The sequence below is a fragment of the Ustilaginoidea virens genome, chromosome 5, assembly GCF_000687475.1.
Source record: "Ustilaginoidea virens chromosome 5, complete sequence".
In the NCBI taxonomy this organism is placed as follows: domain Eukaryota; kingdom Fungi; phylum Ascomycota; class Sordariomycetes; order Hypocreales; family Clavicipitaceae; genus Ustilaginoidea; species Ustilaginoidea virens.
This window is the reverse complement of record NC_057320.1, coordinates 4,857,588-4,881,342: the sequence shown is the minus strand read 5'-3', so window position 1 is coordinate 4,881,342 and position 23,755 is coordinate 4,857,588. Positions and strand designations below refer to the sequence as shown.

At 53.9% G+C, this 23,755-nt stretch overlaps 6 protein-coding genes across 6 annotated transcripts; 1 reads left to right on the top strand and 5 right to left on the bottom strand.

The window, feature by feature from the left end:
- Positions 1 to 5,385: 5,385 nt before the first annotated feature.
- UV8b_07047 (uncharacterized protein) lies at positions 5,386 to 7,403 on the bottom strand (the record flags this gene model as incomplete). Its single annotated transcript, XM_043144544.1, has 4 exons — positions 5,386 to 5,501; positions 5,576 to 5,716; positions 5,801 to 6,869; positions 7,092 to 7,403. The coding sequence occupies 4 exons, from the start codon at positions 7,401 to 7,403 to the stop codon at positions 5,386 to 5,388; spliced, it is 1,638 nt and encodes a 545-aa protein (XP_043000479.1).
- A 1,145-nt stretch (positions 7,404 to 8,548) lies between these two features.
- Positions 8,549 to 10,006, bottom strand: UV8b_07046 (uncharacterized protein; the record flags this gene model as incomplete). Its single annotated transcript, XM_043144543.1, has 1 exon — positions 8,549 to 10,006. One exon carries the CDS (start codon positions 10,004 to 10,006, stop codon positions 8,549 to 8,551), a length of 1,458 nt encoding a protein of 485 aa, XP_043000478.1.
- A 1,796-nt stretch (positions 10,007 to 11,802) lies between these two features.
- UV8b_07045 (uncharacterized protein) lies at positions 11,803 to 13,490 on the top strand (the record flags this gene model as incomplete). Its single annotated transcript, XM_043144542.1, has 5 exons — positions 11,803 to 11,925; positions 12,012 to 12,115; positions 12,173 to 13,053; positions 13,124 to 13,290; positions 13,347 to 13,490. 5 exons carry the CDS (start codon positions 11,803 to 11,805, stop codon positions 13,488 to 13,490), a joined length of 1,419 nt encoding a protein of 472 aa, XP_043000477.1.
- Positions 13,491 to 14,207: 717 nt separating this feature from the next.
- On the bottom strand, positions 14,208 to 15,824 carry UV8b_07044 (uncharacterized protein; the record flags this gene model as incomplete). The annotated part of the gene is made up of 7 exons (XM_043144541.1): positions 14,208 to 14,482; positions 14,535 to 14,665; positions 14,733 to 14,805; positions 14,863 to 15,013; positions 15,131 to 15,363; positions 15,431 to 15,467; positions 15,531 to 15,824. The coding sequence occupies 7 exons, from the start codon at positions 15,822 to 15,824 to the stop codon at positions 14,208 to 14,210; spliced, it is 1,194 nt and encodes a 397-aa protein (XP_043000476.1).
- A 440-nt stretch (positions 15,825 to 16,264) lies between these two features.
- On the bottom strand, positions 16,265 to 16,585 carry UV8b_07043 (uncharacterized protein; the record flags this gene model as incomplete). Its single annotated transcript, XM_043144540.1, has 1 exon — positions 16,265 to 16,585. One exon carries the CDS (start codon positions 16,583 to 16,585, stop codon positions 16,265 to 16,267), a length of 321 nt encoding a protein of 106 aa, XP_043000475.1.
- A 1,153-nt stretch (positions 16,586 to 17,738) lies between these two features.
- Positions 17,739 to 19,229, bottom strand: UV8b_07042 (uncharacterized protein; the record flags this gene model as incomplete). The annotated part of the gene is made up of 2 exons (XM_043144539.1): positions 17,739 to 19,065; positions 19,144 to 19,229. 2 exons carry the CDS (start codon positions 19,227 to 19,229, stop codon positions 17,739 to 17,741), a joined length of 1,413 nt encoding a protein of 470 aa, XP_043000474.1.
- Positions 19,230 to 23,755: the final 4,526 nt, after the last annotated feature.

Below are 23,755 nucleotides of genomic sequence, written 5' to 3'. Positions count from 1 at the left end.
AATATAGCTAGAATTAAACTAGTAGCTTCTTTTCAATAAAGGCACCTAAATTAGGTACTAAGTAGTCGAGATATAGCCTGCTAAATACCCGATGTGAGCTCTTTAATTAAGCTTTAGACCTTTCTGCAATATCCTATTATAAATTATTACGAAAGCCTTACATCTATAGGCGCAGAGGTGGTAAATTTATAGATAAATATCTGCCGGTAGGTATTTCCAGGCAGGCTTATTATTATAGAGCTAAAGTTGAAGCATTTAAAGAGGTAACTTCTAATTATTATAAGGTCTTTCCGATTTCCTAAGGCTTTAATTTAGCAAATATACTACTACTTCGGCTATAATAGGCTATAACTCTTTAGGAAAGCCTACTTATATATTAAAAAAGGCTATCTTCGTCTTTAATACCCCCCTAAAACGTTTAGTATAACCGTTCTAATATTAGTGACTAAAGCTCGAATTTCGAATTACGATGCCTTTCCGCTTAGCTTTTTCCTAACTATTGCTAGTCTAAAGCGCCATTTCGTTATTAGAAATAACCATCGCGATCGCTATATCGTATAGGTGTAAAACTTAATTCTTGAAGATTAGCTAGTATCTAAATAGGTCGGTCTTTCTAGGTATTATAAAAATACACTTTATTCCCGTGAATCAGTAGGTAAATAACGCTATATATTTATTACCGTTAAAAGCAGTAGCTTATAGAAATAGATCGAAAGAGACTACTTTAAAGAGTTCCTAAGGTATCGAGAGCTTATAAGATAATTGTGATATCTACTTTATAATTTTTATACTGCTATAAACCTTATAATTTGAAGCTTCTTTTTCCTTAGGTATCTATAATATATCCTTAAAGATATAATCTATCGAATCCCGACCTAAGTGCCTAAAATGCGTATACTAGATAGCATAAGGCGTTTTTATCGAAGTTTTAGGCTAGCGGCTATCTCCTCGAGCTAAATAGGCTTTATTAATAATTAAGGCTTTATTTTAAGCCCTTATAATGAATTTATCTATAGGCATATCGTTTCTGCTATTTTGGTAGAGGATATAGGGCCTTTCTTCTACCTAAGAAACTTAAAAAATAACTTCTTATTAACTATTTTTTTATAGGTAAATCTCGTCGACTTTATTATTCTAAAATAATCCCTTATTTCTTATCTTTTTTATAGCGAGAAGATTCACTATAATCATCGGATTATATAGAATATTAGTAAAGGTAACGGCCCTTCTATCTTATAATATAATTCGAATAGAGTTAATACCGAGGACTTTTGAAATACTATTATAAGCATTATAAATAAGGTGCTTATCGATATTATACTTAATATTAGTAAACCACTTTATATTATTGAAGATGTATATTAAAGTGCTGCTATTAAGTATAATATAAGACTTTAAAAGACCTGAATTATCTAGGTAAGTTCTTATAGAAAGGATAGATATTATAAATACTTTATCTTCCTTTTCTTTCTCTATTAATCTATTTTCTTCTTTATTATTATCGTTATTGCTTTTGCTTTTGCCTTTGCCCTTATATTTATTTTAAAAGGCTTTAAACGCATTTTATACCTCTTTAGATTCCTTTTTCATCTTTTTATATATAGCTTCCTAGCTTTTCTTACTAATCCTATCTTTTAAGTAGTTTAGAGCTATCGATAGAGTTAATATCTAATAATTCTTATAATGAGGCCCTTTTACTATATAGGGCTTCCTATAGTATTTATAGGTCTTTTTCTCTACTAAAGATAAAGCCGAAGTATCGCTAGAAGCGGCTTATAATAAAGGTTTAGTATCGTTAGTTATAAATACTATATAACTACTACTAACCTTCCCCTTCTCTTCTAGCTCCTATTTCTACTAAATATATTTAACGGTTGTTAGAAAATCGAGATATTTATTCCGTTCCTATGCTTTTACTATTCGATTAAGGATTTTTTCCTTAAAAGCAGGATACTTTTAATAAAAAGCTTCCGCTAGCTATTTGGTAGGCATATTCCCATTAATAAGGATCGAGTCTATTCGCACTAATCGCTTATATAATATAGAGATTTTATTAAACCATTCCTCTATATTATATCTTCCGAGGTTACGTTGTATAGCCTACTTGAATTTTTCTTTAAGGTATTCCCGGATAATAAGCTAAACCGGTCGCATATATTCTATTAGGCGTTAAATTTTTCCTTAAATGTTCTAATTGCCTACTACTAATATCTTATAGCTAGGACTTAATATTAATTCAAATCACGCTATATATACTCGAAGATTCCGACTAAATATCGTATAATAATTATTCTAAAAGTTATACTAAATATTGGCTTATTTTATCTATTCTGCAGTACTAATACTACTAGGGCGTTATATCGGCTTAAAGTAGTGGTTTTCTTTAATATTCTCGACTTACTGTAGCTGGATTATTCTTATTCTTACCGTTAGTACTGCCGATAATACCCTAGCTGCCGATGCAGCTTTAGTATTTATAGAAGGGGCACGATCTGCAGCTTCTATTGATGAATCTGCTGTTGCTATAGATGTTAGTATTAATACTAATGCCTGCGTGGAATAGATAGGTTCATCCAATTCTTATGCCGGCAGAAGGGGTATATTTAGTATTTCTAAGCCCTTAAGATTAACGAATATCCAAATATTATTATCTAAAGTACGCTTTTAAATGTAATTATACTAGATATCCCAGTTATATCAGGATATCAGCTTGACTACTAGTTTAGAGCTATTATTAGTAATAGTACCTATTTTCGCTAATAATAATATTTAGGGCACGAATTGATCTAACGAAAAATAGTAGTTAAGATGTCGATTTATTAGATTAAAGGAAATATCGCGACTTTCTGTAATAGCCTCCTTTTTGATTGATGAGGCCACACGAGTATATCAGCAATAAGGCTTTTGACGGATTCAATAGGGAACCCGGAGCTTACTCAAATAGGATCCGGAAAATAGTAGCTTTTATAGCGAAATAAAGATAACGGTTGATCTTAAGGCTGGGCTACGAGGTAAGGGATAATAATAAGGTTTTGTTATGATATTTACGCAATTGCTACCATATCAGAATGCATAGGGAAAATGCGATAATGCTTGATTGAAGGAACTAAGTCCTCTCTAAGAGACTTGTGTTCCCAGCTATTTATAGTGGGATAGGGGGTACCCCTAAGGGCTTACTGATCCAGGGAGAACTCGGCACATCCGACCTCGGACATGACCGATATCCACATTACAGACAAGCCAATTTCCCTCCAACAGTTGCTTTGCCCCGCTATTGTCCGCAGCAGCGGCTGGGTACGCCCGTGCCGTGTTGCAGTGGCTCAACAAGTCGACATCCGCGCTAAAATCATCAGACATTGGCAACACAACCAGACACCAGACCTTCTGTAAATGGGACGGGATGCTATCAATGTATTTACTCCGTATGGAGGGGCAGTACGCCCGAGGCTAGCAACGCCACATGGCCACATGTGCACCCTCCAAGTCGCATGGCGTTTGACTTGACGCCTTGCAATTGCATAGTGACCCAACATGCTTTCCAAATACTGCACCGAGTCCCCACAGTCAAGAGGCAGGCGGGGCGGGTCGGGTCGGGTCGATGGTCAAAGAAAGCCTCCTCCAGCGTAAGCCTCCTCCAGCGCGCAGCAAGGTCGAAAAAAAGGTCCGGCTAGGATTGGCGGCCTCACAACGTAAGACTGGGGGGTCTTGTCGAGCATGATCATGCGGCGAACGAGGGAGGGGAGCTGGCTTTCCGATAAAGGATGGAACTTTGTGCAGCGTTCACAGCAGCTCTTCACTAGCCCAAGATGCAGGCAAGGGCAATAAATGCTAGTATGCATAAATAAGTAACTTAACATCATGTGGCTTGACGGGACAAAGATGCTGCCATGTGGGCTTACGGACCGGACCCAGAGTTCTGAAAGATTGATTTATGTGGCGCTAGCCTCAAGGCCGCCCTTGATTGGTTGCGCCCATTCTCCCCCCCCCCCCCCGCGGTTCATGGTTCATGCTGCCACCAGCCTTTTTCGGACAACCTGGGCCCAAAAGATCCCAGGCCCAAGGCCGTCCCCGTCTACTATGTACATACCAGATGTAGTCTACTATCACGGCTTGGGGATGAGCGATTGCATTGACCGGCAAAGGACCTTGGGGCCAGGTGACGCTCGGCAAGGCTCGACAAACCACCGCGAAGAAGAAGCTGCCTGCCTGCCTGCTGCCTGCCTGCTGCTTGCCTGCTGCTTGCCTGCCGCCTGTTTTCGACGTATTTCAACGAATGAAGCGCCGCAAAAGTTAGTTCAAAGCGGCATGTACTGTGAATTGTATGGATGGAACAGAATGGAGGGCGTCACAAAGATTCCCCAGCCATGTCCCCGGAAAGTTGACGTCTGGTTGTAGATTGGTAGGCGGTGATGACCATCCTACCGGTGGGCTGGCCACTGTGCTCCTCCCCAGCGGAGCACCTTTGCTGCTGAGGCCGCCCACGCACCAATCTATGCACCAGGAGGTAGGTACATACATACCAGGTTGGTGGTACATGGTAGCCAAGGTACGGAGGAGTTAGTGATACAAAGTCTGGTGCTCCCCACTCTAGGCTTCAAAAGTTCCGAGGCCCGGGGGGCTCTTTTGCAAGCTCCTGCATACCCCACGCTGTAGAAACCAGCGATGAGAGCGAGACTTACTCCACCACTCCTCTACAAGCAGTCAATCCTTTGATAATAATAGACGCTGATCTACAGCGCACGGAAATGCCCGAGGATGGCTCTGGCTTCTCTTTCCAGGTCCGGCATCAGCGCATTCGTGAGCAGGCGCGGCTCCACAGCATAGGGACTGCATACTTCGTCAGGTACCGTCAGCCTCCGAACAGCAGGCAACGTGCGCCTCCGAGATGAAAGCTGCTTGCTCCCCGCGTCACCCTCATTTACCCAGCGCAGAGCAAGAACTATATTTCAAAACATCGCCCCTGGAAGCTGAAGTGGCATGTCGCCGAGTCCATGTGGCACCATGTGGTGGTGCAGGGCGCGCGCAGCTTGTTTGAGAGGCGAGGTGTTTGCGTCTTGGACAGTGTTTGGTGCGCGCGCACTGTGGACACTTGCCTCCATGCAGACAGCGACAGCGCCTTGGCCATGGCCATGGCCGCGGGAGGGCATGATGGAGCGGTTCGGAACCGTCTTGGGGGCCTGAACGATCAGATCAATCATGAGGGCAGGCTACGGCTGTTGAAAGGAACGGTGGTGATGCGGTACCCATCCCTTCATGGCTCTCATCGTGGGTTCCGGCACCGGGAGCTCCTGGAAACGATCGATGCGACTCAATGTTTCTTGCCATTCGACATGCTTCTACCGAAAACCGCAGGCCTTCATCCACCTGCAGGATTGGACGAGCCCCCTACGACGAGAGTGCATGCAAAATCTCGCTGCCCATCGCAAGCACCTTCTCTTCTTCCAGTCTTCTACCCACCAGCTGCAAGCTAATCGGCAAGCCGTGCATAATCTCGGCATCATCTGTCGATTCGACCCGGACGCGTCAACTCTCTTGTCCGGTTTGCGCCAAACTTGGGAAACACGTTGCGACTTACAGCCTGTATTGATGGCCTCGCAGTCCGATCCAAGAGGCCGGTAGCGCTCGTCGATGCGGTCGACGGCCTTGTCGACGGTGAGGCCTGTCGGGAAGGAGAGGCAGGAGTAGTCGAGGACGTTGTAAACCCCGGTGTAGCCGACTGCCAAGGAGTTTCAGCAACAAGAACCACCCGCCGAGCTGCTCATGACGAGCACCCCCGGGACACCGAGGCCTCGAAACGTACCATGCTTGAATGACCCGTTCCTAACGGTGTTGAACGGAATCGTCGGGCACAAAATCGCGTCGAGGCCGGCCTCGTTCCACCGGTCCAGGTACCTGTTCTGGAAGTCGACGCGCTCCAGCTGCAGATTCCACATCTCGTACGTCGTCAGCTGCGTGGCCACGCGGAACTGCTCCATCTCGGGACGCCACGGCTCGCCGGTCCGCTCGAGCTGCTTCCTGATGGCCGTGCCGCCGTCGGCGACAAACATGCGCGCGAGCAGGTCGAGCCCCTCCCTCTGGTCGGCGGGATCCCACTCGACCACCTCGTGACCCGCCGCCCCGAGCTTGGCCACGGCCGCGCGGAGGGCCCGCGTCACGGGGGGTGTGGGACGAACCATGTTGTCGTGCCACATGACGCCAATCTTGAGCTTGCTCGGCAGGTGGACCTCTCGCCATGGCATGGGCAGGCACCGCGGGTCTGCAAGCCAGGGCTGGCTGCCGGCCACTGCCCGAGAGTACATGGCAATGTCCGCGAGCGCCCTGGCCATGGGCCCGTTGACCGACTGGACGGCTTCCTGCCCGGGCATCCCGGAGCGGCAGTTCCTCACGGGAAACCGGCCGTAGGACGGCCGCAGGGTGAAGAGACCCGTGCAGGCGGCGGGGATGCGCAGCGAGCCGCCAATGTCCGAGCCCACGCCGAGGGGGCTCCCCTTCATGGCCAGCAGCGCCGACTCGCCGCCGGAGCTGCCCCCGCTGGTCGTCTTCCTGTTGAGCGGGTTCACCGTCCTCCCAAACACGTTGTTGACGCTCTCGGCGATCATCATGGCGGTGGGGGTGTTGGTCTTGACGTAAAAGACCGCGCCGGCGTCTTCCAGGACCCGCGCCAGCGTCGAGTCCGCCTCGGCCGCATCGCCGACGTGCGATGCGAACCCGAGGGTGGCGTCCAGGCCCCGTAGGTTGAAGTTGTCCTTGAGCGAGATGGGAAGGCCGTGCAGGGGGCCCACCGGGCTCCCAGTCCGCGCGAGGTGCAAGTCCCTCTCCCTTGCGGTCCGCACCGCGCGATCGAAGCACGTTTCCGAGAGGCAGTTTGTCTGGCGGTCCCACAGGGGTCAATACACATACATATATACATATATATACTCACATAATACACACTGGGAGCCTCGTAACCGCGGACGTTTTGCCGCCGCTACTCGCACGTCGTTTCCGAGCCGGGCCAAAAAAAAAAAAAAAAAAAACACATCGACTCCGCGGCGGAAATGCGGACCACCCTAGGCCCCCCCGAGCGGCAGATGGCACACGATGGGACTTACCAGCTGGTGCGCGGCGGCAGCCCTCTTGCAAAAGGCCATCGTGGCAGCCGCGGACGAAAGCTCCCCCGAGGCCAGCCTGGGGACGAGCTCGCTCGCCGTCGAGTTTGTAATCGCCAGCTCGTCCGGCGTGAACCAGCCACTCGTCTCGGGCCAGTTGGTGACGTCGTCCTCTGCCTCGGGGGGCAGCAAGCCGGGCGGGATGCGCCACTCCTCAGGTATAGACGCCAGCAGCGCCTGACGCTTCTCCGACGCGATGAGCTCCCACGAAGGGGCAGACGGCCCGCTCGCCCCGGTTGCAGCCTCCAGCGTCATGCTCCTAAAAAAAAAGAAAAAAAAAGAAGAAAGGAAGAAGAAAAAATCCAAAAAAAGCCCTCGGTTGATGAAGATTGAAATCGTCGTTGGCTTGTCTTGTGAGTTCATGTGCCCGGTCTTTCTTGTCAGGTCAGTCCCGGCTTGCGCCTCGTCCGTGAAAAGTGCGAGGTGCGGCGGGGGCCTTTTTTTTCTTTTTTTTTTTTTTTCCCTTATCTTTTTTTTTAAAAAAAAAAAAAAAAAAGACAATGTGGCAAGGGTGAATGCCTCAAATGGGATCATGGTAGATGATGCCTTATCACATCGGGGACTTTGGGCTTCATGACAGAATCCATCCGACACCGGGGGCGCACGGGCAGCGCGGAGGAGCCAGCAGCAGCACGCTTTTTTGCTGAGATTCGCCAGGACGAACGACCCTGGGCGGCAAAGGCAGCAGCAGTGCGTGATGCCGAAGCCAGGGGGTACCTGCCGCCCGATGCGGCGGAAATGCGGGGTCAACGGGTCACGCCACTTGGCGTTGAGGGGGAGTCGATCGGACAGAGCAGCCGCCCGCGGGGTCAGCAGAAGAAAGAGGCAAGAGGCAAGAGGCAAGGGGCAAGGCAGAGGCAGAGGCAGAGGCAGAGGCAGAGGGCCTCGCGAAATTACCGAGGCAGATTGAGCCCACTTCTTTATTCACTCTTCCGCCGTGCCCGAAGGGTGGGGTGGTTTAGGCTGGTTTCCTGTTTGGGTAATTGGTGTCGCGGGGGTGGGGGGACCCCGTGGACATCGAGTCGAGGAGGTCGACTGGTGGTGCGGCGGCTCGGGATGAAGGAACGGAGCGGAAATGGTCGAGACGCAAGCAAGAGTGCGTGCCGGGCACACGCCGCGCCAAGTTGGATTCGATGCCTCGGTACTTTGTAGATGTGCTGGGCTGAAAAAAGAACTTTGGCGTGTGGGTTTTTGGGCTCGTACTTGAGCAAAGGCTCGGAGAGCACTCGAGCCTAGAATACTCACTTGATGGGATATCCGGACCAAACCGCTTGCCCCTGATTACAGGATGGCCCCTGATTACAGAATGATTCCAAAGTAAAAAAGAAAGCCCATGTTTCCGTTTCAGTCAAAGATTCCATCTGCGCACCTCCCTTCCCCCAAGCCCGCCCGCCCTCCAGCTAGCCAGCCAGGCCCCTTGCTTTCCACCGCTCCTCACACTTGGCCAACCCGTCCGGATACCGCTGCACGCCCAGGTGATTGCACCGGTGCCAGTACGTGCGGAGTATCTCGCACTGGCCCCAGGCTGTGGCGTTCATGCCCGCCAGGTACGCGGGCACGGCGACGTGTATGTAGTAGATGGACAGGGGGCTCATGGACGCAATCAGGTCGCACGCGTGCTGCACAGCCGCAGCCATGGCTCTCTGGGCCGAGCGGTCCGCGCCGCCGAGCTGCGCCAGCACCGCTATGGCTGACGCGCACCGGTTGACGTTGGCCGAGACGCCCCAGGCCGAGTCGTCGTCCGCGTTGACGCTGGCGAGCTGCTCCATGGCCAGCATGCACGCGTCCATGGCGTGCGCGGCCACGTGCCCGCTCGCCACCTTGCTGAACAGCTCGAAGCTGTCGGCCGAGCAGCCCACCACCTGGAACAGCCTCTGGTCGACGGTCCGGCGGTGCCACTCGTCAAAGATGAGGCCCTGCGACCCTCTGGCGATGGCGCCCAGTGTGTCGAACCAGACGAGCCGGGCGACAATCTCGGTCAGCCCCGTCACGGTGCGCGACAGGTCCTGCAGCGCGCCGTGGTCGGGGCAGTGGTAGTCGAGCAGCGACTTGGCCCCGTGCAGGTGACGCTGCCACTCGCCAAAGGGGCTGTCGCAAACCTCGAGCACGGCAAAGGCGGCGATTCCCAGAAACGCGAACGGGTTGGCGGCTTCGAGGGCCTCGTTGAGCCCAATCAGCACGGCGAGTCGGTGGCGCGCCGTCTCAATCGAGTCCCACGTCTCTCCGCGGGCCAACGGGGCCCCGGCCCGGCCCTCGATCCGCGCTTTCATCAGGTCGTGCAGCTGGGAGATGAGGCGGGCGGCTTCTATGGACAGGTAGTGGCCGCGGTCGCCTCCGGACATGTCTGTTGATATGATGTGTTGGCAAAATGCCACGAGGCTCGTCATGAAGCTGTTTTGGTCCGTCGGCAAGCAAGGCAGATCGAGAACAGGGCTCCCCGAACAGGTGGCTGCCAGAGTGGATGTTGGTGTCGTTGCCATGCCCGCGCCCGTTTTCCCAGAAGCGGCCCCGTCAGCCAGACTAGGCCCAGGTGGCTTTCCGGGTGCGTTTGGTCTTGATGCTCTGCGTTGCTGCCTTTGCGCCTCGACGCCCGGCGGCGCTGCACCACCACCACCACCACCACCACCACCACCACCAGCCGTGGGCGACGCCGCGTCCCTGGCCGATCGCTCCGTCGCCCAAATCACCCGCTGCGGATACCCTGCGCAAACAATCTTCGCCTCGAGACACTGTGCACACGACGGGCGGTTCAGGTCACATTTGATGTTGCGCGTCCTGCAGCTATGGCAGTCCCGGTCTCGGCGCATGCCGCGGGGTTTGCCTCGCGCTTTCTGCCTCACCTCGACCGGTGGCGCCATGGCCCAAGTGGTGCCGGCATCAGGCACCGCCCGTGGGGAGATGAACTGCAGCGGGATAGCGATATCTGGGCAGCGCGGGATACCAGGCAGTGGCGGGCGGCTAGGGCTCAAGACTCATGGCCATCGGACGTTGCTAACCGTTGCGGGAGAATAGGTTCGCTACTGCAAAGGGAAAGATGGCAAGAAGGGGGTCGGGGATGCTTGCAAAGAGCGGCTGCAAAGGGCGGTTAAATATGGTGGAGAGACGTCCAGACGTCCCTCAAATTTTGTGCAACCCGACGGGGAGGGGAAAGGGGGGCAACAACGACTTGTCAGGCCGAAGCAATCGACGGATTGGCTGATGCGCCACACCAAGCGGTTTGGTGATAGCCTCAGCATGAGCAGTTTTTTGGGCCCGAGTCCGCCACAAGGTCGGGTCAGTTCGCCCGGCAGGACTGAACGCCGAGGCAACGACGCCTGAACCGCTGCGATTGTTGCGTCTCCCGAAATGACGGCCTCGCTGATGGCTCCCTACCTAGGCCGGCATCTCAATCTTCACGGGGCTTTATCGGGAGGCATCTGCAAAGGAAGTGTGTGTGTGTGTTTGTGTGTCGAGCGGGGTGTTTCGTTTCGACTTGGAATAAAGTCCGCGCGTCGAATAAACCATGAATCTGCGGGGGCTGGCTGCAACTGACGGGTAGACGGACGGGCTAGTAGGCTAGTGGCGGGTGGTGCCTAGCCTAGTACCCCCTGGTTAGCGGCCGCCAGCTATGCCAATGTAATGTCAACGGTTGTTTTTACCCGATTGGATTAATGTTTGGTTCTAGAGAAATGACAGCCGTACGCAGCCGCTCCCTGCCTGAAGGGTGATTGATTCCCAAGTGATGATCCGGCTGGTGCACGAGGCGCCTTTTTTGTGCGACGGCAACACCATTTGGTGGCCCGACCGGGTGGCGGCGCATGAACCAAGCGCGGCGAGCCACACTCTAGCCGCCGTCGAAGGAGAACACAGTGTTGAGCTTGCTGTAGCCGTTGCCTTGCGATGGTCGATGATGGGAGCATCGAAATTGGATGGATGTTGAAGCAGCTTGAGAGATCAGCTACGGTCGGGTAGACTGGTGCATGCAGCTGTCTCGCTGTCCGCAACCAGCTGTCTCCAACCAGCTGTCTCCAACCAGCTGTCTCCAACCAGCTGTCTGCAACCAGCTGCAAAAGTCAATTGACGCTACAACGGGTAATCGTGCTTGGTGCGGGGCAAAATACCTCCTCGGGCGCCAACCACCGGAACCAGGTGCATGGCTGTCAGAATGCACAGGGAAAATGCGATAATGCTTGATTGAAGGAACCAAGTCCCCTCTAAGAGACTTGTGTTCCCAGCTATTTATAGTGGGATAGGGGGTACCCCTAAGGGCTTACTGATCCAGGGGGAACTCTGCACATCCTACCTCGGACATGACAGATATCCACATTACAGACAGCCAATTTCCCTCCGACAATGGCTCTCTGCAGTCTGGTCCATCGAGCAAAGCAACAACTCAGAATGCTTCTGGGCGAGAACAACCAGCAATGACTCGATATCCAAAGTTAAGCGCCCTTTCCCAGCACTGGCCGCTCGCGAGCATATTGACAGTTTCTGCCCCAGCCCAGCCACACGACGTCGCCAATCTGGCCTCAGTTTCGTCGAGCCTTCCCACGCAGGACATGCACGTCCACGATTCTTCACATCCTGCACCTTGCCAATCGCGAGCCCAAAATATCCCTACAGGTACCTGGAGCTCTCACGCAAGGCCGCAGACCAGACCTCGTGTCGAGCCGAAATGAGCCGTTCAAAGATACGCCACTATCTCCATGTCGAATACCAGCCTGGAGAGCGGGCCCTGGTCCGCAAGATGGACTTTTTCATCCTGACCTTTTGCTGCCTCTGCTACCTGATCAATTATGTACGTCTCCGGCCAAGAGCGAGATTTCCAACCTTTGTTTTTTCTCACGGTCTTTTGTTCGGTGTTGATGTCCTTCCCATCTTCAGCTCGACAGAAGCAACCTCGCCAATGCGTACGTGTCAGGCATGAAGGAAGACCTTGGATTTGCAGGCAACCAGCTCAACGAAATCAATACCTGCTTTACCGCTGGGTGAGACTCGCCCTGTTGTTGTCAGAACAATATCCGTCTGGCTGAACATTCAAACAGCTACGTCATCGGCCAAGTACCATCCAACCTGTCTCTTCATCATGTCAAGCCCCGGTTCTGGTTTCCCAGCATGATGATCCTTTGGGGCGGCTTGACCATGGTCACGGCCTCGGTTCAAAGCCCCAAGTCCGTCATGGCCATTCGCTTCTTTCAGGGCGTCTGCGAAGCTTCGACCTTTGTCGGCACGCACTACATTCTCGGTGCGTGGTATACGGAGCACGAGCTGGGGAAGCGCAGCGGAATATTCTCATCGTCCGGACTGGCGGGCACCTTCATCGGGGGCTTCATCCAGTCGGGCATTTACAAGAGCCTGGACGGCCGCCTCAACCTCGCCGGATGGCGCTGGCTCTTCATCATTGACGGCTTGCTTACCGTTCCGGTTGCCATTTACGGCCTTGTTTTCTTCCCCGATACTCCGCAGGCAACCGCGGCATTTTATCTGACAGACAGGGAGAAGAAGCTGGCCGTTTCTAGAGTCCCCAAAGTCCCTCAGCAGTCACCATTCACACGCAAATTTGCGAGCAGGGTGCTCACATCCTGGTACTGGTGGGGTTTTGTCGGCCTGTGGTGTCTGGCTGGCGAGCTTGAGAGCTTCAGCACAAACTCCCTTCTCGCACTGTTCCTGCAAAACCATCCCACGCGCAAGTACACCGTGGCACAACAGAACAGCTACCCGACTGGTGTTGCCGCCGTTGGCATCGCATCCACTTTGTTCTGGGCTACCTTGACGGATTATCTGGGCGGCAAGCGGTACCTGGTCGGATATTTTATCGGCCTTACCAGCATAGCGACATCCATCATGATCCTGGTGTCGTCTGGAGATGCCACCAGCCCCCATTCGACCACCGTGACCATGGTTGCATACTACTGGGCTGGGTCAGGTAAAGAAACAGAGCTATATAAAGAATGCAAGACAAAGAAACCAGCGGGGACGCAAGCTGACCATTGCAGTGTATGCATGCCAGGCAGCTTTTTTTGCGTGGTGCAATGACGCCATGCGGTACGAAGAAGCCGCCTTCCGCAGTGTTGTTCTCGCCGGCATGAACCTCGGCAGCAACGCCGTAAATGCCTGGTGGAGCATCATATTCTACGGAGCTTCCACGGCGCCCTGGTTTACTGTTGGTTGCAGCCGGCCATGTCTTTTGCACAAAGACTATACTAACCTTGGATTTAGAGAGGCATGTGGGCCATGATTGCCAGCTCCATTGCACTCATACTTTGGACAGGCGGGTTATCCTGGTTCCATTACAGGAATAAGAAGCCGCTAGTCGTGAACGTTGATCAAGACGAGTCGAATGTCGAGGGACGAGGAATGTAAAAGGCTTGATATCAAGTCCTACACCACCGTTTGAATATTCGCCGTTGATTTCCCGTCACCCCAAGCCTGCCAGTGAAGATACACCTCAATTGCGGGCGCAAATGTTTCGCAGATGATGCTGCCGCTGCATGTTGGAGTGCAGAAACCCAAAGTTGAACCGCATCGAGACAAGTCTCAGCTATATTGGCCACTCTGGGCCAACCTGCAAGAACTGAAGTCCACTCTATGCTGGAAATGGCGAGCTTGTGATGGCGCGCTGTTTGCACCCCTTCCAACGTCGTAGTGTCGGATATAGACCCTAACGATGCTAGTTCGCGCCGTTTTGCTGCTTTATGCCCCAGCGGCTGCGATGCCATATTTCAGCTCAAAGGGAGATTACGGCCGATTCTCCAGATTCTGCGGGGGAAAAAAAGAAGAAGATATTTTACGCACACGGATGAGCAGCCAGTTATGGGGACGGAGAGCCAGCATGAACGTACTTCTATGGGATGGCTGCTACATGGTCCGAGACTAGGGGTCCAGGATCCCTACAGCAAGGTAATCTGCGCAAGACAGTATCCACAACGTGTCCACCTGGCACGTCAATCTCCTTTCGAAAACAAAGCTGAAGGAGATGATGAATTGCACTTTCTATTTGGGCACTCATGCCTGATCCCCACCGTGTGTGGCAGAAGCCACGTACCTATCTAGCAAGTCCCGAATCGATGCCGCGTAACGTCAACAATGCCGGCTTTCAACATCCTCACGGGGGCCCTTGGTATAAATTTCTGTTTCTGATCCTCGACCGAAAGAACTTACGTCTCCCTGCGCTCTCGCATAGTGATGCAGCTGGTTGGCCGACTCGTTCCTATCGCGCTTCGCCTTGTTCCTGATATACGCGCTGCTCTCGAGCTGTATCAAGTCCCGGGGGTACACGCCCCCCTTGGAGGAAAAACGTGGGACGAACAAGCCACCCAGGGACTTGACGGCTGGCCTGAGCACGGGAAGGCAACCTTGCGCAGGTCTCAGCGACCATCACTTGAAGGGCACAGCTCTACAACTTACAGGCCATGACGCTGAGGTGTATCTCTGCAGCGGACCACATCGCGGGCGCGGCGGTGTTCCACATGATTTCGTCCTCTTTTGCATTGTAGCGCGTTGACTCGACAAGCATGACGATGGAGGCGACGCACACTCTACGCGGATTAGCTCTCTCTTTCTGAAGCATAGAGAAGGAGGAGGGGGGTTGCTCGTCCGACGTACACTGCGCCAAAGGTGAACATTCCGGCGATGGCGGCTTTCTGGGCCACGGGGATGCTTAATCGGGCAATCTGGGCTGGCAAGGGGTAAGCCGCTTAGTTTGTGTCGTCGACTCAGTGGCTGTTATACGTACTCGCAGGTAAAATCATGAGCGCAACATCCATGGCGAGATGTGTGGAAACGGACCATATGAAGAACTGCCCGGGATCAACGGGACACGTCCCGCTGATGGCCTTGTCCCAGAAATACTCGGGCGGGACGCATTGGAAAGTGGCGACAAGGATCTGCGACGATAAGCGAGTCTGCAACTGATGCGGGAAAGAAGGAAAAAAAAAAGACAATGAAGGACGAAGGAAGAAGGTGGAGGGGAATGTTCATGCTTTGGTGAAGCAGGCTCGTACCCGTGCAATCAGCCATCCAACCACCAGCGCCGACAAGACCTGGATGGCTATTTTGGCTCCGCGGTCCGACTTGAACAATCTCCAGTACAGGACAAGAAGCGACAGCTGCGCGGCTCCAATCGAAATCGTATAGGTGTGCTCCTGCGTTTCCTGCAGCTGCGGCTCGTAGTAGCGCGCCTCTTCCTGCGGGATAGGGAGGTCGCTCATCTTGCGGCCGAGGCCGTACTTCAAGACTGCCGAGCGTGTGCCCGTGTGAGCGCGGATCCCCAGACGTTCCGTCATGTTCGGCGCCGGACTTACAGACGAAAATGGAGGCGTCGTACGCAACGGCAGCGAGCTACACCTCTCGGCCTGTGAGCAAGGGGCGTTGAAAGACGTCCGGGGGTATTTCCCTACGTACATATGACACAACGGCGAGGTAGTCGTCCCACCACGGCCGCAGCCTCTTGATACGTCTGGCGTAGAAGCGGAGGCCCAAGGTGAGCGTGGCGAGCGGCAGCATCACCAGGAGGCAGGCATAGATGCCGGGCTGGAGTGACTCGGTCATGGGGTGATGCGCAGCAGACTGGCGACTTGTGAGCAGCGTAGAGGCCAACAACGGCATCTCATCGCGTCTAAAGGGGGGAAATGCTTCATGCTCCTCTTTTATTCCTGTCAACGGGTGCCCCGGGGAAAATGGGCGGCTGTCCAGCATTCGACTTTGACTGACGGTGGCCTCTGCGCCGGACTTGTTTCTCGTTGGTGAGCGACTGGCTTTTTTTTTTAAAAAAAAAAAAAAAAAGAAGGAATTTGAGCTCTGTGGCCTGCAAGGTAGGCTCGAGACCTCAGCCCATATCATGTGCGGGCTTGGGAAAGCTGCAAAGCGGCATTGGACGCGGCCAACGGGCCAGCTCACCAGGTCCGGGGGCATCTTGGTCGCACACGCACGACGTGGAGCGGTGGGTGTGCCTTGTTGCGGTCTGTTCCCCATATTTGCGTCACACATGCATCAGGAATGGGGGAAACCATTCGTCGGGGGAAGATGGAAGCCTCGATTCGGGGGGTCGTTGCACTCGGGCATACACGGTAAGAGGGGGGGAGAGGGAGTTTGGGGGCCGATGCCGTCAGCAGTCGATGCTACCTCGGGATGGGCATTTACGTCGACGGCCGAGGCGCACCGACCGGGCACCATGCAGGCCGTACGTCGGCTTGGAGGATGGACAAGCAGCCAGAGGGGACAAGGCTGGACGCAGGCGCCAAGTCTTGCTCGATGGAGCGGCTCAGCCGTGTCGTCTTCGCTGGACGAGCCTCATCCTTTGGTACACGGCCTCTTGCTTTTCTGGCAAGGCATACCACGCTGCCGTGCTGGTTGGACGCTGTGCTGGGTCTCGCCAGGGAAAGACACGGAACACGAAAGCGGGAACCGGGCACCGGGCACCTGGTTGCATATCGACAGAAGTATAAAACTGCCGTCATGCAAAGGATCCGTCCTACTGCCCCCGACCGACCTTGCCGCGTCGACCACGTCCCTCTGTCGAGCGGCGGGAGCTGGAAACAGGAAAAAGGACTGTTGGCCGGCCGAAGGAGCAAGCACTCGACAAGAGCTATTTAAAGGCAGGCCATCCTGCCCGACGAGGGGCCGCGTGCCCTTGCTCCGCCGCTGCTTGGGGCAACCTGATTCCCCCCTTTGGCGGGCGGCGCGGCACACTTGGGTCGCCTCGGCCCCATCCTTGCATTTGGACCATCCAGCGCCGGGCTTGCGCTCCTGGTCCCCAGCGCCGCAGGGTAGCAGTGCGTTCTTACGGTGCCTCGCGCGACAGGGAGCCTGGTGCTGCTGGGCGGGCCGCTGAGCCAGCGCCGATCCGATCCATCGTCAAGATGTTGCTGTGGTGGCGGTTTCCCGGGGGCTCGTCGCAGGCGAATGCTCCAGAAGCCAGGCGGCAAAGGTGATGAGATGACGCGGAGCGAAAGGCCGGCAGAGGGACGCCAAGCCAAAGCCAGACCCTTCCAAAAGGCAGCGGGTTGCGGGTGCGGGTGCGGGTGCGGGTGCGGGTGCGCGTCCTCGTTGCCTGTTGGCGAAAGAGCCGAGATGGCTGGCGCCTATGGACATGGGCTGCCGAACATGGGGGGCGGCACTCTTGCCGTCTGGATGTTGATTGGGCGTGATGTGATTCCATGGTATTCTTGGTGCGATATATACATATCAGTTGGGTCGCCGGTGCTATCGGCCTGCAGGCATCCCTGCACGGGCGTGGACCGACATCCTGATAGCCCGTCGCATCTGCTGGTTGCTGGTTGCTGATGCTTGCTGCATGTCCTGCTCATTCATCCAGAGGCAGGCCAGGCCGGCTTACCACAGTACGACTCTTCATTTTTGCCCCTTTGGTGGAGTGCTGTGCTCACGTCGAGCCATTAGGCTCTGCAAGGGAACACACACACACACACACACACATACACGCCAGAGTACTATCACATGTCGCGAGTGATTTTGATTGATTTTGATTCATGCTGAAATCGCCAACAGAGTGCACATGCACCTTGCCAGAGTACATGGCAACTTGCGACAGCCCGGACTCAAATCTGCAACCAACGCCCTCGTGCCATGCGGCGCGCAACATATTCCCACCCCTCAAGTGGTGCCCCTCAAGAGCCTCTTCACCTCTTCAACCAGATCATCCTTGGCCACGAGCCGCCCCGGGTCATTCTCCTCCTCGGCATCGGGCTGAAAAACCTTCAAGCGGACCTGCCCCGCTGCCAGCTCGTCCGGCCCCAGGATGACGGCAAGAGGCACCCCCATCGAGGCCTTGAATTGCTGCAGCGGCTTGGGCTTCACCTTGGCCGAATACTCGGCTCGGATGCCGGCCCTCCAGAGTTGACGCGTGACGGCCATTCGCTCCAGCAAGAGGCCGTCGAATTCTTTGCCGCCAATGGCCATGACGTACACGTCCAGGTTCCGCGAGACAGGGGACGACGTCTTTGCGTCCTTGTCCGCCGGCGGCTTCAGAATGGTGAAGATGCGGTCCACGCCGAATGATATGCCGACGCACGGGATGGGGCGCTTGCCATACATGCCCACGAGGTCATCGTACCGCCCACCGGCAGCAATGCTGCCGACCTGGCTGGACTGGTTCCTGTCCCCGGATTCCGGCTCCTTGGGTGCTTGCATGACCACCTCGAATATCAAGCCAGAGTAGTAATCCAGCCCCCGAGCGAGGGAACAGTCAAAGGAGACGGCGTCTCCGATTCCAAACGCCTCGAGGTACGACGCGAGGAGGCCCACGTCCGCAATTCCCGCACGCACATCTTCATTGGCGGCGAGTGTTTCGCTCGCTTTCAGGACGTCGAGCATTTCCAAGACGCCGCCGCTGCGCTGCACGTACTCGCCGACCCGATCCGCGACTTGGTCGGAGAGTCCCTTGTCCAGCATCTCCGTCTTCACGTCGCCCCAGGGCATCTTGTCCAGCTTGTCCACCGCAGAGCTGATGGAGCGGATCTTGTCGGCCGGAACGCCTGCCACGGCGAACAGCCCGTCTAGGATGCGCCGATGGTTGATCTTGACCGTGACGCCGAGGCCCAGAGCCTCGAAGACCTCGACGACGACGCAGAGGATCTCGGCATCAGGGACCATGGGGTCATGGGCCCCGGCGATGTCAAAGTCGCACTGGTGGAACTCGCGCAGCCTGCCGCGGGCGATGGCCGGCTGGTCCCGCCGGTAGACCTTGGCGATCTGGTAGCGCTTGACATGGGTGACGTGGGCGTTGGCGGCGAGCCAGCGGGCAAACGGGACGGTCAGGTCGAAGCGCAGGGAGCACAGCTCGCCGCCCTGGTCCCGCAGGTCGTACACGAGGCGCGGCGCGTCCTCGCCGTACTTTCCGGCCAGGATCTCGGTGAGCTCGAACACGGGCGTGTCGAGGGGGGTGCCGCCGTGGCGCTGGAACACGTCGGCGATGGTCTTGCTGCCGCCGCGTCAAGTCAGGTTAGCTGGGCTTGCGGTTTGTCGGGGGCGGGGGGCCGCGAGGACCGGACGGACGAACAAGATGCTTTCCCGGAGCAGCAGGTCGTCGCCCACCCAGTCGCGGGTGCCCTTGGGCGTTTTCAGCTGGGCGCTCGGGCGAGACATGTTGCCGGGTGTCTATCTTGCTCCGCCCGGTTGAAGGCCAAGTGCGTGCGTGCTGCAGTCGGGGCGGTGGAAGCAGGAAACGCTGCGTCTTTTATTCCCAGCTCGCTCTCGGCACTAGTTGGGGCCCGGGATGGAATTTGTTCGCAGAAAAACCACAATGACTCATCCGCGCTGCCCCCGGTCTCGCAAGGTCCCGTCCGTGCCAGAGTCGCGGTCAGGCACGGAAAAGGGCGGGCTGACCAATGGCGACAAAGGGCGGTGCTCTGGCTTCGCCATCTAGGAAGGTGGGAAAGTGCCTGCATGGGCCGGCCGCTTTGACGCGCATATTCGTCAATCCGGCGGCAGAGCTCTAGCGAGGTTCTTTGCGATCCACTACCGTGTCTTCTTCGCTTGTAGGTATTTGGTGTACATGCAGTGACCCATCTCTTTGTTGCATACCGCGAAAACCTTGCTGTGGGGATAGTGGCTGTTGAGGCTATTCACAGGTACATACCGGCACCTCTTGAACATCTGTCCAGGCCACTGATTCACTGGTTCTGACTCACCGTTGCGCCGTTTCACCTGGTTTCACTGGTTTTTTAGGACTTGATATCTCGGCAACAACTTTTTTCAGCTATATACCTAGCTGCTGAGGTCATATAGACCTCTTTCTATCCATTTGGAATTACATCCTTATAGAACGTGAATCTTCCCCGCCTTATTTCGTGTTATAGCACAATATTTTGCGTCTATTTCAGTTGCCAATTTCTATGTCGCACATCTTACAACCGCATATCGTCTGTAGACGCTAAAACTTGACAACAGCCTACTCGTGAACCTAGTCAGTGCGGCGGCACCTCTTGCGGCGCCGCCCGGTACGTCAATCACTGCCCTCCTCTTGTCGCCGGCGATCCTGCATCCGCGTCATCTCGTTGCCGCCATGTCTCGTTAGTTCTTATCGCGTCCGCTGTTATCATGGCCACGATTCAACTCCTTTGGCAGTGCTGCATGCGCTGCTTCCGTACTTTGGTGAACAGAGTACATTAGCAACCTCTCTTGGGGCCTGAGTTACCCCTACTTTGGTGCGAGCTCGCTAACTTCCGACCCGCTCGCTATATTAGCAGTCTGTCACAGCGGCGGCAGCTGCGGCAGCTGTCGCGCACCTGCTGGTCCTGGCCTTTGTTTATAAACATCAAATTCTCTCCACCCTCGGCCACTAGACTTCATCTCCCTTAAAAAGAAAGTCAGTTATTTTAATCACAGACAATTCTCCAAAGGCTTACCAGCCAGCCTAGACTATTTCCACTGGCACCTAGACAGATATGCGAGCCTCTATAGAACACACTCTCCGCCTCCTACTTGCCTTTCCTTCAGATTATTATCTTAGCACCAACTGAACCTATCACAGCTCTAAATAAGAACAAACTTCCACAACTCCATTGTCTCGTCTCTCTCTTGCTCCTGTCAAGCCATGCTCGCCATCCATCCTAGCCAACATCTCGCCGTCGTCATTCATCCGAATGTCATTTGAGGAATACGATTCAGAGGGTCCGCAGACGGCGGCTCCTACAATGACAACGGGTCGTAGGATGGGGTTGATAGCCCGCTCCGCCAAGTGGACGAGGAAGCGCCCGACGCAGAGTCGGTGCATGATACAGACGCGCCCTTAGAGGGGGGAGATCTCGCGTTTATCGCGCAAAAATTTTTCTTTTGCGACAAATATGCATGACCTGTTTCCATCGGACCGTTAAGGAATCTATGGATAACCGCCCTATTGATATTAAGTTGCCGATATTTCGACGCGAGTTCGCCGAGAGCTCTATCGAAATGAATAACGCAATAAGAACGACAACCCGTCGTTCTAAGAAAAAGAGCGACGGGGATTCAATGACGGCGCGTTGTGCTTATTGCAACGCGAACTATAGGACTTGTGCCCTGTGAGTAGTTTAGTCCCTTTTCGCACGGGTTTCGCCAATAGGTCGGTTGCGTTGTATTGGCCCATTTTGTCGGGGAACTTCGAGGACATCCTTGCCGTCCTCATATGGCCCCAGTCGCTACTAGATGCTCGTGTTGTGGGTGAGGAGGATGGCAGCGACTGCATGGCAGTCGACGAGGAGGGAGGCTCGCTAGCACTATTATTATAACTACCGGGCATAACATACGTTTCTTCAGGGTCCTTATCCACTTGGATAGAAAGGGCTATTCCAAATTAAACGTCAGCCAAAAATACAGCCCGAAACTCGCGGGACCTTTTGAGATCGTCAAAAGACTAGATCGGTCCGCCTACAACGGACCTTGCAGACACATGGCGAATTCACCCCGTTATATCAGTAGACTATCGAACCTTTTGTCAGCATATGTCGCAGGTATTCCAATACTGACGCTGTGGCGCCTGTCCATTTCATCCTTCTGGTACAGCGGTCACAGAGAAACTCCTCGTCGGCAGCGCACTGGCATGCTTCATCGTCCGAATCTCCCTCTAATTCATAGTCCCCCGCCGCACGGGGCGGCTTAGGGGGGCGGTCGGGACGCTCTGGGGGGGAGGTGCCTCCTAGTGCGGCAGACATGTCCTCGAATGCTACCGAGTGTCAATAAGGCTACGCTCAGACGCCGGGACAGGGCGTGCTGACCTTCGGTAGGATGACGGATTATAGTTCACGGAAATCTAGCCCACTGACTTGGCTGTGGCTTCGATTAGACTGACAGATCCCAATATATTTCTGCTCAAGAACATAAAATGGATGGCCACCTACGAAGTCTGTAAAGACATTATAGACTAGATCCCGAAATGCCCCGGGTCCATCGTGCAGACTTGGAACGACACCACATCTAATATGACCACTGGATTGAGTACGGCACACCCCTGAAGGCAATAGAGCCTTGTAAATGGTCACTGCCGCCCTCCACCGTCGCCTTCATCATAAAGAGGCAGGAACTATTAATAACACAGACGGACCCCTCTTCATTAAGTTTAACACTTCAGGTAAAGGAACAGATGTCCAACAGATGTCATAGTCTACCAGAGTAAAGGCGACACTATTCCTAAACTGCGAACTAATGGTGTTACCAATACATATCCTCCCTGCACTAGTATACAACCTAGAGCCTTCTGTCTTGGATACTGTCAGATGCTGAGAATAAATATTGGTCTACTGAGCTTGAAATTTGTGGCTACGTCTGGATGCTTCGCAAAGCTCGATACTGGATCGAAGCCATAGAGTCACCTCCCGTCATGCATTTCACTGATCACTAAATCTATCGTCAACTTGGCCAGACAAGTTGACGTCACAAATACATCGAGTCGTCACGCCGCCAGCAATTATTCAATTCAAGGTTAAACCAATCCACTAGCCCGGGAAAGAGCACTTCATCCCGGGGGATAGAGGACGCACCCCGAACGACGCGGCGCAGAAAGACCGACGTCGAGTCCATGACCGCGCGGTGCGCGCATTGCAATGCGAATAACCGCACCTGTGCGCCTATAAGTAAACTCGATCCCTTTTCGCGCGGGTATCGCTAATAGGTCGGTTGCGTAGTATTAGCCCCTCATGTTGGGGAATTTTAAGGACGTCCTTTTGATCCTCATATGGCTCCAGTTATTACTAGATGCCCGTGTTGAGGATAGGGAGGACGGAAGCGACTGCATGGCAGTCGATAAGGAGGAAGGCGCTTTTAGGCGTTATACCTTCTTAGAGGACACTCGCCTACGTATTGCGCGCTCATTAATTCCCCTTCTGAGGGGTTTCGATAAGGCAAACTCGGACCACAGTCGAGGGTTTAAGCTCAATGGCAATATTGAGCTTAAACCCGCGACCTGCTTAAGCGTAGCGTTATAGCCGTGGAGGGGATCCGGGCCCGCCTGGATAGTGCTCCTCTAATCCTACTGCTGCAGTAGATACTTGTCAGAATGCACAGGGAAAATGCGATAATGCTTGATTGAAGGAACCAAGTCCTCTCTAAGAGACTTGTGTTCCCAGCTATTTATAGTGGGATAGGGGGTACCCCTAAGGGCTTACTGATCCAGGGTGAACTCGGCACATCCGACCTCGGACATGACCGATATCCACATTACAGACAAGCCAATTTCCCTCCAACAATACTATTGACCTTCGGGATACTTGCGACCCCACCCCCTCCCCGACTAGTTAGGGAAGGGCTAAGATTGCAAAACTTTTATCTGATGCATTAGAGGCTAGAGGCTGTAAGTCTAGCTGGAGAAAGCCGCTGCTGACTGCTAATATGTCCCTGATGCAGTCCTCGCAGACTCCCTCGGGATATAAGTCCTCTTATCGCCAGTATCAGCCCCAAGGTACCGCTGCTGCGCCGTCTCCCCTTTAGCGGAAGAAGAATATAATAACTCTGTCTGCGCGAAAGCGACCGTCCGGGGCTCCTGCAACTCTGCCCCTGTCTCGAAAAATATCCAAGGCGGCTGCGGCTTTACTGGCCCACGAAAAAAAACCCGCTCGTGGTGAGGATAATAATGAGGAGTATGATAATGCGGAGGGGGCGGAAGCCGGGTCCTATATGAACCTGAATATTTTAACGCC